Here is a 12,579-nt window from a genome sequence, read left to right as displayed (position 1 = left end):
TTTCTCCTCAGGACCACCTCCAGTAGTTGGAGAACAAACCGTCGCGCATCAGGAGAGTGCCCTGTGCCAGCGAGCACCACATCAACGACATTTAAACCATAACTGTGCTCAATAGATGTATATAGCGATGTTGCATCAAAACTTACCAACCAAAATTGTGCAGGCAAATCAATCCCTCTTAACTTGGTCAAAAAGTGACTTGTGTCCCTGATATAGGAAGGAGCATTGATCGCATGGACCCAAAGAAAAATTACTTTTTTTTCTTAAGTGCTAGATCCTTTAATGATAATTCAACCATCTCTTTATTGGTACTCTTAGTATCAACCACCGTGGAGAAAAAACCTTTCAATCTCAGTCTCCTGAGAAAGCATTGTAAACCTAACTCAACATCAAACCAATTTGTGTCCACTACAGGGCAAAAGGACAGTCCACGTCCCAATACCCTAATCTGATCGACAGTTAGTTCCGTAGAGGAGATGTTCACAACCAGCTGTTCTATCTCTTCTGATTGCATCTGGTCGGTCTTCCCTGAACCTCTTTGTTGTAACCCGGAAACGTAGGTTGGGGTAGGTTTCTTCTGGGACCTGTGGTGCTTCCTTCCGCCCCGTCGACATTTCCTTCTGTTACGCTTCCTAGTTGTCCTAAAAAAACGATTTGACCGACACATCAGTGGTTTCCGAATCACAGGTGGTGAACCCAAATCGCCCCTGATCAAACTTTTTCCCCTTTCTTTTTCTTCAGTCTATTCTTTCTTTCAAATCTCTGTTTATTGAGGTAAGGCAAATAATTACATGGTATACAATCAAGTTTGTGTACATATTCTTCAGTCTATTCTGACTTTGTTGTTTATGCCAATTATACACACGGCCAGATTGGTAATCCTCCAAATCTCTGTGCCACTTACCTCGTTTGATCATAGGTGATCAATATCTGTAGCCTGGACAACCCCTTTATGGTTTACTAGCTTCATCTGCTGAGATTTACTGACTGAAAAACTATTGAAGCCTGATCCACAGTGATCTCATGTATAAAAGCACAGGCACACAGTGGAGAAGCTGCCTACAGCAACCAAGCAGATTACTACTGTCATTTTCTAACCTCCAGTCTGATTAGTTTCTATACAGTAAGCAACTGAGCAGCCTTTTGTCTGCCCTAGTTTTTTGACAGGAAGGTCTCTTATATGTCACAATGTATTCTCTGTATACTTCTGCAAGACTACGGCCGATATAGCAGCCTATCTCTGACATTTCATTTCTTGGAAATGCTCTGGTTCAAGCCTCCAACATGTTCTTTGCTGTAGTTATCATTTGTATGGTAACACTGGTTAAAATGGCCCTGTATCTGATCGGATAGAGTAGGCCTGTATATCCGAGGATAGAATGGGCCTCTATCTCGGAGTATAGAACAGGCCTGTATCTCATCGAATAGAATAGGCCTGCATCTCGGCAGATAGAATAGGCCTGTATCTTGGAGGAAAGAATAGACCTGCAGCTCAGCGGGTAGAATAGGTCTGTATCTCGGCAGATAGAACAGGCATGCAGCTCGGCGGATAGAATAGGGCTGCATCTCGGAAGATAGAATAGGCCTGCATCTCGGCGAATGTAATAGGCCTGCATCTCGGCGATTGTAATAGGCCTGCATCTCGGAAGATGGAATAGGCCTGCATCTCGGAAGATGGAATAGGCCTGCATCTCGGCGGATAGGATAGACCTGCATTTTCGATGGATAGAATAGGCCTGCATCTCAGCAGATGGAATAAGCCTGCCTCTCGCCGGATGGACTAGGCCTGCCTCTCGCCGGATGGACTAGGCCTGCCTCTCGCCGGATGGACTAGGCCTGTATTTCAGTAGATAGAGTTGCTTGTGAAGAGTCATGTCTTCAGAGCCTTTCATTGTCTGGTAACTATCCAACCATGTATATAAGTTTTAAGTTTATTCTTTCTTTGAATCTGATTGTGATTCTTGTATTTCAGGTACCGGCTTGGAGATGTTCTACAAGTTACCGGCTTCAATAATCAGAGCCCTATAGTGAAGTTCTTATATAGGTACATACTATATAAATAGCTGTTGGACTTTTATTTAGTTCAAACTGACAATATACTAGTAAAGAACAATAATTACTAAAATGTGGATACCAACTGTCTCAATTACATTTTGGATGGAAATCCTCCCAAATGTGATGCTGACACATAGGTAGATACCCTATATTAAGTTAATATCAGCTATACTGTCATTTGATACAGTCTGGCAGAGCCCTATATTTTTGGGCATCCCTAAGGTACCCTGCTCAAGGGGTAAGTGTATGCAAAAATATAATGCACAAAAGGCTGACTCATTCATTATTTACTGCATCTGAGTAGAATAGTAGGATTATCTTGCCTACAGATACAGTAAATTAGAATAAATAATCAACTATGTCTGTAGACCCCCCTGTATCAACCCTCCACACTGAACAAGTCATAGGTACCCATCGAGTGCCTCCTATAAAGGTTTTATTATTGTGACTATGGAATACGTTAAATTATTATTTTTATTTTTCTGTAGGAAAAGTCAGACACTGAATGTCCGTGGGGAGCGTATTTCAGAATGCAGCTTCTATAAGACTCTCCGCTGCACTGTGGATATGTGGCCCGGTGCCTCACTTCTCAACTACTGCTGCTTGGAGAGTGGAGTTCTGGGTAGGTGGCTCATCATAAAATTATAATACATGTCACATCTCAGCTGAGGACTTTGGCTCATATTCTAATAGCAAGACCGACAACGTTATAGAGAGGTACCACCAGCAGTCCCTGCAGCCCTTCCACACAACTACTCAGTACTCTTCCTTAATTCTCTCTTCAGGCCTCACAGCTTCCTGCTCCTTGTCATAATGGTACATCACGGTGGGAAGGTACTTAATGTTTAGTGACATACCATTACTGAGATGTATGCTGGTGATCTGGGTGCTCTCCTGCAGCAGGCTGCTGCCTGCGGCTATCCTCCAGGTTCTGAGTTTGTCTCTAGGGTACACGCATTCTCCCCGTCCCTTAAAGGGACAGCTTGCACACCTTAGTCTTCCCCAGATAATAGCCGGGTACTTAAGACACCTTCCTGTAGGGGAGGATGCCTGAGCTTTAGGTTCCTAGCTTGCTAGTTACCAGTGATCATATGCTATTCTGATTGCCTGCCCTTGTATCGACCTCTGCCAGTTTACCAACTCTGACCCTCTGCTGCCTGCCCTGACTTTAGCCTGTTTACCGTACTGACCCTTTGCGTCCTGCCCTGAGCTTGGACTAGTTTCACAGATTTGCATGCATTCTGCCTGCCCTGACCTCGTCAAACCAGTTGGTTGGCCCAGTGGTTCCACACCTACTGCCCATAATAAAAATAAAGTAAATACATTAAACAGCTTTTTCTATGTAAAACAGTTAAAAAATTATACATAATTGGTATGATAAAGTAATTACATTATCTATGTTATATGGTGAACATTGTAAAAAAATTTAAAGATGTCTTTTGTTCATTCCACCTCCAAGAAGACAGAATAAAAAATGATCAAAAATACATATGTACCTCAAAATGGCACCCATGCAAACTACAATTTGTCCTGCAAAAAAACAAGCCCAGCTTTGCACAGCTTTGTCGATAGAAAAACCTAAAAATAAATTGTTATTGAGGTTAAAATATAAAAGTTATACAATGCATTAGATGTACTCAAAAAATACAACTTTTACCGCAAAAAAACAAGTTCTTGTACAGTTACATCCACGAAAAAATAAAAATGTTATGGCTGTTGAAATGTGAAGATGAAATATAGAACATGCTGCGATTTTCTCGCATCCCAGAACTGATGTGTGAAAAACAACGCTCATGTACACAGACCCATTGAAATGAATGGGTCAGGATTCAGTGCTGGTGCAATGTGTTCACGTCACATTCCACCTGCACGGAAAACTCGCTCGTGTGAAAGGGGCCTAAGGAGTGTGGGGGCTGACAGTGGTCTGCTGACACATGTGATGATTTATCGCAAATTATCGCATTTTGCAGCCAAGTATAGGACATGCTCTATCTTTTTACAGAACGGACATATGTCCGCAAACGCAGACCAAGGACCTGTTGAAGTCAATAGGTCTGCAAAAAAATATGCAGATGGCACACAGTCTGCATCCGTATTTCGCGGATCTGTGATATATAGACCGTAAAACGGTTCCGGTTGTGGTCACGAGGCCTAACAGAGAGTGCTATCTTTCACTGATAAATATGGGTTCAGTAGAAGCAGCAGAGATAAAAATGTGTAAATTACACGTTTACTGATTCTCTTCCCCCCCCCAGTTGTCTCCAACACAGAACCACATGACAATCTTGACTTTCACAAGGCCATACAATTAGGCTTAGGGTTTTTTTACACTTGCGTTGCTGGATTCCGGCAGGCAGTTTCTGATACCATTTGTAGACTGATGCGGATCCGTCTTACAAATGCATTGCAATACCGGATATTGGAGGGGGTTACCTTCTGGTGTCGTCTACATAAATTTTTATGACTGTTTAATAGTCCAGAATATCTGATAATCTGCCACCTATCAGGTTCGCTAAATGAAAAGTATTTTACTGTGAAATGTAGGTAATTTCTTTTTTAATCATTAGATGTATTCAGCAGATATTGAGCAGATATAAGTACACTGCCACTACTTACCTCTGGGGAAAACTAATATCCATCTTTTCACTGTCTGCCAATCAGTGGCGTTGCTAGGGCTGGTGTCACCCAGTGCGGTAGAAAATGGTGTCACCCCCCCCCTCCTTCCCCCGAAGTAATAATTTGTTAACCATATATGGGGGCTATGGTGGTGCTACTGCCATAGGGGGCATCCGTTAGCTCAGCAGACCCCCCCTAGCAGTCAGAGCCTGGTCTCGGTAGGGGCACTTCCAGATTATTTTCTGTCTGCCGCCACAAAACAATGGTGCTTATAGAACAGACTACACAGTGTAGAGGTATACTGTATATTGTGTGGCACAGTGTATGCTATATGTGTATAACATAAACATATTTCATATGAAAACTTACAATTACTTGACTTGGCCCTTGGGGATCTCGGACACCACTTCCACACTTGGCCGGGGGCTGATGTGTTTTATCCTAATGAGAAAGATTTCATAATAAGGATTTGGAGAAGGGGCAGAGGGATAGCAGAGCAGGGAGAGGCTGGTGCTGCTACTAGGGGGTCATACCATGGGGGAGTAATAAAGCCCACCATAAATCCCCCCCCCCCCACCCAGTAGAAATAATTCTCCTTTTAATGTGGCAGTGCAATAAATACCCCCTTGTAATGCCCCCAGTTGAGCTAATGTCCCCATAGTGCCCCTATAATGTCCCAGTATAAAATACCCCTATATAGTGCCCCCAGTAAATTCCCCCATAGTGCTCCTCTCCCCCCTTCCTGCTAGTGCCCCCCATAATGTACCAGTATAAAATGCCCCATATATAGTGCCCCAGTAGATGCCCTCAGTGTCCGGCCTCTGATAGGCTGCCGGCCTAGTGTCCCCCATAATGCCCCCCAATAATGTGCCAGTAAGTGTCCCCATAGATGCCCCCCCAATGTGCCAGTATCAAGTGCCTCTCTCCTTCCCACCCCCCATGTGCCAGTATCATAGTCCCAAACCCCCCCATGTGCCAGTATCAAGTGCCTCTCTCTTCCCCCCATGTCCCAGTATCATAGTGCCACCCCCCCCCCCCCAAAAAAAGTGCCAGTATCAAGTGCCTCTCTCCCCCCCCATGTGCCAGTATCATAGTGCCAACCCCCCCCCCCCCCATGTGCCAGTATCAGGTGCCAACCCCCCTCCCCCCCCACATGTGCCAGTATCAGGTGCCTCCCCATGTGCCAGTATCATAGTGCCAACCCCCCTCCCCCCATGTGCCAGTATCAGGTGCCAACCCCCCTCCCCCCATGTGCCAGTATAAAGTGCCTCCCGCTCCCCCCATGGCAGTAACAGTCGGGTATTAATAAAAAAAAAAAACACTTATACTTACCTCCATGTCAGCGATGCGATGCAGCCTCTTCCTGTGTCCCACCCTGTATGTCCATATATGGAGTCAGTGCTTGTGTATTCTAATTTAGCCTGTATTTCAGAAAAGTTTCTGCTGGGATTCGAACCCACGACCTGGGCAAAGCACTTACCCTCACAGCCATAAGAGCTGCATTGCCAATGGCTGAAAAAATATGAGACTTCTACTGTTATAGCTGGCTAAGTGTACATCTATACACATGACAGCTGCCCTAACACACCCAGCACTGCTATATCACTATATGACAGCTGTCCCAGCACACTCAGCTCTGCTATATCTCTATATATGATAGCTGCCCAAACACACCCAGCTCTACTACATCTATACACATGACAGCTGCCCAAACACACCCAGCTCTGCTACATCTATACACATGACAGCTGCCCAAACACACCCAGCTCTGCTACATCTATAACACATGACAGCTGCCCAAACACACCCAGCTCTACTACATCTATACACATGACAGCTGCCCAAGCAAACCCAGCTCTGCTACATCTATACACATGACAGCTGCCCCAGCACACTCAGCTCTGCTATATCTCTATATATCTATCTACTGTATAGCAATACTTAGAGATATATAGATGTAGCAGAGCTGGGTGTGCTGGGGCAGCTGTCATATATAGAGATATAGTAGAGCTGTGTGTGCTGGTGCAGCTGTCATGTGTATTAGATGTAGCAGAGCTGGGTGTGCTGGGGCAGCTATCATATATAGAGATATAGCAGAGCTGAGTGTGCTGGGACAGCTGTCATATAGAGATATAGCAGTGCTGGGTGTGTTAGGGCAGCTGTCATGTGTATAGACTTAGCCAGCTATAACAGTAGAAGTCTCATATTTTTTCTGTCAGTGGCAATGCAGCTCTTATGGCTGTGAGGGTAAATGCTTTGCCTCTGATACAGAAGGTCGTGGGTTTGAATCCCAGACACATCTCTCCCTCTCCTGAGGACTGCAATACAAATGACTATGCCTGGGATTCGTAAATGCCGGCCCTGATGGTGTCACCCCCATCACTGGTGTCACCCGGTGCGGCCCGCACCCCCCTTGCAAAGCCACTGCTGCCAATCACTCCTCACTCTAGATTTTTTTGCACATCTTAAAGGGGTTCGCCAGGATTTACATATTGATCATCTGTCCTCAGCTAAGGTCATCCATATGTCATCTGGGTTCCGACTCACAGCACCCCTGCCGATCAGCTGTTTGATGAAGCTGCAGCGCTCCTTTGAGAGCTGTTTTCCTTGCTGCTTACCAAGCGTAGTGCCGTCCATTGGATAGCGGCTGTGCTTGGTATTGCAGCTCATTCACTTGAATGTGACTGATGAAATTGACGTCACTGGCCTAGGAAGAGGCCTAAACGCTCACAGAGCAACACTGCCCCTTCATACAGCTGATCGTTTGTGTCCCGGGAGTCAATCTGATATTGATGACCTATTCTGAGGATAGTACAATAGAACTACAAGTAGCAGCACACTGCTCTATCAAATGCAAGAAGATATAAGCAAACAGTGAATGCAAAATAAACTGCTTGGTTGCTATACTTACTGTTAGAAAAAAATCGAAGTTCTTTGCGCACATTATTGATCAAAAATATGTCAGTCCCATCTACTGGCGTGAAGGTGGCTTCCAACAGACAGGCCTACTCTAACACATACCTCTCCTGGCGCACTCTGTTGGTGATTTTGAACCGTGCACCACCGCCCATTTACCGAGTGTTTTTAATCAGCAGGATTACATAGCTGTACTTTGGTAAATGTTTTTTTACAGTACAAATAAATTTATAAAGTTATTGCGCAAAGTCTCGTAAGACTTTGCGAAGCAATAACTTCAGCTCATCTGAGCCAATACATTCTAATGCTGTACGGAGCTCCTCCTCCGTACAGTATTAGAACCAAGTTTTCTGCGAATCGACTTCGCTTGTTTCATCTCTAGTGAGTATAGCAACCAAGAAGTTTATTTTGCATTCACTGTTTGCCTATAACTTTGTGCATTTGATAGAGCAGTGTGCTGCTACTTGTAGTTCTATTGTATTATGTTTCAGCCAAGGTAGCGTGCACCTGCGTTCTCATATCTATACATTATGGAGGTGCTGGTTCATTTATTTTTTTTATTTTCCTATTCTGAGGATAGGTCATCAATATGTAAATCCTGGAGAACTCCTTTAAGAAAATTAATTGGATCTGCCAAAAAGTATCGCAATGGCCATGTGTGCAACATATAGAACATGCAGTGCTGTCATCTAAATGAAGTGCTGCAGAGATCATCCATGTGTAATACAAGAACTGTTTCCTGTCATTGCAGGTCAATTCTCTGGGGGTTCTGACCCACACTATGAGGTGTTTGTTGCCTTGAAGGGCGTGAGAAATCTGTCTGAAGATCAGAGATATAAGGTATGGACAGTGACTTTAAAATGTTCTTATGCCACATACTATATCTTTCATCTTGATACACATTTTCACAATTTGTGAAACAAAGTCACAATTTTTTGCGCCAGTGTATGTGACTTTTTGCCTATTTATGCCATGCTAGCCACTTTTGTAAAAAGTGGGTGAGGCCTGCACAGCTCAAAAGATTTAAAACGGAACCGTCGCCTCTCCTGAAATATCTGTTTTATTAACTATTTGCATTCCCTGTGTAATAACAATTCTGGAGCTTCTTTTCATGTAACTCTCTGTTGTGCCATTCTTCTATTATTCCTACTAGAAGTGTATGAATGAAATGCCAAAAGTCTGCTATAGGTCCAACCAGTGTTAACAGTTGGTGTGTGCCTTCACAGTCTGACACTGGTAGCACTGATTGGAAAGTATCAGACTGTGCAGAGACACACTCCCAGCTGGTAACGCCCATCCGGACCTTCATTTCAGACTGCTGGTAAGGCATTCAGAATTTCTAGCAGGTATAATAAAGGAATGGCACAAAATAGAGGCATTAGAATAGATGCTTCTGAATAGTCATTACATGGGGAATGCAAGTAGTTACAAAACAGACAAGTCAGGAGAGGTGACAGGTCCTCTTTAAGATAACGTACACCAGTTTTCTGGCTCAAGTTACGCCTGCAATCTACACCAGCTGTGAGCAGCCGTAGGTCTAATGCACCATGTGAGAGCCTCATATCGAACATAAAAAATTGGATCTTATCCTGTCAGGTCAGTGTTGTAAAATGAGAGTGACTGCTTCCTCTGCATTCCCACCTTTAGTATTAAAGGGTTTTTCTGAGACATTTTTAACTGATGACTAGAGTTGAGCGAACACCTGGATGTTCGGGTTCGAGAAGTTCGGCCGAACTTCCCGGAAATGTTCGGGTTCGGGATCCGAACTCGACCCGAACTTCGCCCCGAACCCGAACCCCATTGAAGTCAATGGGGACCCGAACTTTTCGGCACTAAAAAGGCTGTAAAATACGGGCAAGTGCAATCACAGACAGTGCGAGACAGAAGTATTCCATGTGTAGCGACCTTTAAGTATTTGGGTATCCATATATCCCCGAGAATCCGATACTTTGGGCGCCTTAACTTTGACCCGCTGGTTATTAAATTTCGTAATAAAACTAAGGCATGGTGTAAACTATATCTGTCGGTGGCGGGAAGAGCTAATCTCATTAAAATGGTGTTGATGCCCCAGCTACTCTATGTTCTACATAACTCCCCGGTCTGGCTGTCAAAGTCCAAATTTGTTCCAATCAATGCTACTTTCAGGGAGCTCATATGGCGGAAGGGGCAACCGAGAATTAAGCTTGAAACGTTGCAATATCCTAAAACAGAAGGGGGCCTTGCAGTGCCAAACCCCTGGGTGTACTTCCTGGCTGCACAATGCCAACATTTTAAGGGGTGGATGGAACTGGAGTCGAGTGAGATGTCGTGTCAGTTGTTTAAACATTGCTTGTCCTCTAATGACCTACTGCTGATCCTTGAGACTAAGGGGGCTGGAAAGAGTGGTCCGATGGGTGATTTGGGACACTTGATGCAGTCCGTGTGGAATAAGGTCAAGCTCCTGAGGGGGGTTTTTCGGCAATACGGAATACACTCCACTGTGGGACAATCCCGTGCTGCCGGAATTCCTCTCCCTGTCTGAGTTTGGGGCATGGAAAAGGAAGGGTATTCTGAGGTTGGGCCATCTTTTGGAGGAAAAGAAGTTCATGTCATTTACCAGATTTCAGGAGAAGTATGAACTGCCTAGAACTCACTTTTATAAGTACCTTCAGGTGAGACACGCATACAACTCCACATTTAAAGGTACGACTATGGTGGCTGGGAGAGATGCCGCATTGCACCAGATTCTGTCTAGGGGGGCGAGGAGAGGTATGATTTCCTGTATATACAAGCTGTTGCTTGATAAGTTTCTAATGTCACATCCGCTTGCGGCTAAAAGTAAATGGGAGAAAGATGTTGGCGAATTAACTGATGACCAATGGTCTGACATACTGGAGGCGATACCTCTCTCTTCCTTGAGTGAAGGACGTAAACTCTCGCAGCTGTTTATTGTCCATAGAGTCTACAAAACACCGTTTTTTTTGTTCCGTATAGGGTTTAGACCCACGGATGAATGTCCAAGATGCTCTGTGGTGTCTGCAGATTTGTTGCATATGATGTGGACGTGCGAGAGGTTAGGGAGATACTGGGAGTTGGTACGTCAGACAACACAGGACGTTTACAAAGTACGAATACCCTCTGACCCGAAAGTGTGTGTGTTAGGATATGTCTCTGAATTGGCCACCGGTCAGGTGCATAAAAAAGCTATAGGTAGAATGTTATATGTCGCTAGGAAGTTAATCGCCCTACATTGGATACAGACAGCGCCGCCAACCCTAGGCGAATTCCTAAGTGCGGTTGACACGATGCTGAGTTATGAACGAATGGTGTACCAGAATCGTGGATGCCCAGCGAAATTTGAAAGATTGTGGTATCCATGGCTGTCGTTTCGACGTCTGAATAGAAATGTTTAACAATGTGCCTTTGTATTTTGCAGGTTAGGGTAAGGTGGGATGGGAGGGGTGGGGGGGTTGGATTGAAACTTGATTACTACACATAGTTTGGTGTCCTTTTTGTTATTAGCCCTATGGACAGTATGTCTCTATGTCATCCTTGTACGTAATGTGATAAAACGTGTATTTACACTGTAAAATGTTCAATAAAAAAGGATCTGATTTAAAAAAAAAAGGCTGTAAAATAGCCCAGGAAAGGGCTAGAGGGCTGCAAAATGTAGGTAAATCCCCTGCAAACAAATGTGGATAGGGAAATGAATTAAAATAAAAAATAAAATAAATAAAAATTAACCAATATCAATTGGAAAGAGGTCCCATAGCAGAGAATCAGGCTTCATGTCACCCACCACTGTAACAGGCCACTGTCAGATATTTAGGCCCCGGCACCCAGACAGAGGAGAGAGGTCCCATTGCAGAGAATCAGGCTTCATGTCGCCCACCACTGTAACAGGCCACTGTCAGATATTTAGGCCCCGACACCCAGACAGAGGAGAGAGGTCCCATAGCAGAGAATCAGGCTTCATGTCACCCACCACTGGAACAGGCCACTGTCAGATATTTAGCCCACGGCACCCAGACAGAGCAGAGAGGTCCCATTGCAGAGAATCAGGCTTCATGTCACCCACCACTGAACAGGCCACTGTCAGATATTTAGCCCCCGGCACCCAGACAGAGGAGAGATGTCCCATTGCAGAGAATCAGGCTTCATGTCACCCACCACTGGAACAGGCACTGTCAGATATTTAGGCCCTGGCACCCAGACAGAGGAGAGAGGTCCCATTGCAGAGAATCAGGCTTCATGTCACCCACCACTGGAACAGGCCACTGTCAGATATTTAGGCCCCGGCACCCAGACAGAGGAGAGAGGTCCCATTGCAGAGAATCAGGCTTCAGGTCACCCACCACTGGAACAGGCCACTGTCAGATATTTAGTCCCCGGCACCCAGACGGAGGAGAGGTTCATTCAACTTTGGGTTAACCCGAAATATAATGGTCAAATTAAAAAAAGAGGATTGAATGAAGTGCCCTGGAGTACAAGAATATATTGTTAAGGGGATGTAGTTATAAATGTCTAATCTGCACAAGGGATGGACAGGTCCTGTGGGATCCATGCCTGGTTCATTTTTATGAACGTCAGCTTGTCCACATTGGCTGTGGACAGGCGGCTGCGTTTGTCTGTAATGACGCCCCAAGCCGTGCTAAATACACGTTCAGACAAAACCCTGGGCGCCGGGCAGGCCAGCACCTCCAAGGCATAAAAGGCTAGCTCTGGCCACGTGGACAATTTGGAGACCCAGAAGTTGAATGGGGCCAAACCATCAGTCAGTACGTGGAGGGGTGTGCACACGTACTGTTCCACCATGTTAGTGAAATGCTGCCTCTTGCTAACACATTCCGTATCAGATGGTGGTGCAGTTAGCTGTGGCGTGGTGACAAAACTTTTCCACATCTCTGCCATGCTAACCCTGCCCTCAGAGGAGCTGGCCGTGACACAGCTGCGTTGGCGACCTCTTGCTCCTCCTCTGCCTTCGCCTTGGGCTTCCACTTGTTCCCCTGTGAC

General features: G+C 45.0%; 1 protein-coding gene across 1 annotated transcript in view; it reads left to right on the top strand.

The window, feature by feature from the left end:
* Positions 1–12,579, top strand: part of GHDC (GH3 domain containing) — a 60,800-nt gene that overhangs the window by 18,176 nt on the left and 30,045 nt on the right. Inside the window, exons 6-8 of the mRNA XM_040436837.1 lie at positions 1,973–2,044; positions 2,544–2,677; positions 8,339–8,427. Coding sequence (XP_040292771.1) covers positions 1,973–2,044; positions 2,544–2,677; positions 8,339–8,427 — 295 coding nt within the window. The remainder of the gene's footprint in view (positions 1–1,972; positions 2,045–2,543; positions 2,678–8,338; positions 8,428–12,579) is intronic.

Source organism: Bufo bufo, chromosome 6, assembly GCF_905171765.1.
Source record: "Bufo bufo chromosome 6, aBufBuf1.1, whole genome shotgun sequence".
In the NCBI taxonomy this organism is placed as follows: Eukaryota; Metazoa; Chordata; class Amphibia; order Anura; family Bufonidae; genus Bufo; species Bufo bufo.
This window is presented reverse-complemented; position numbering and strand designations above follow the sequence as displayed.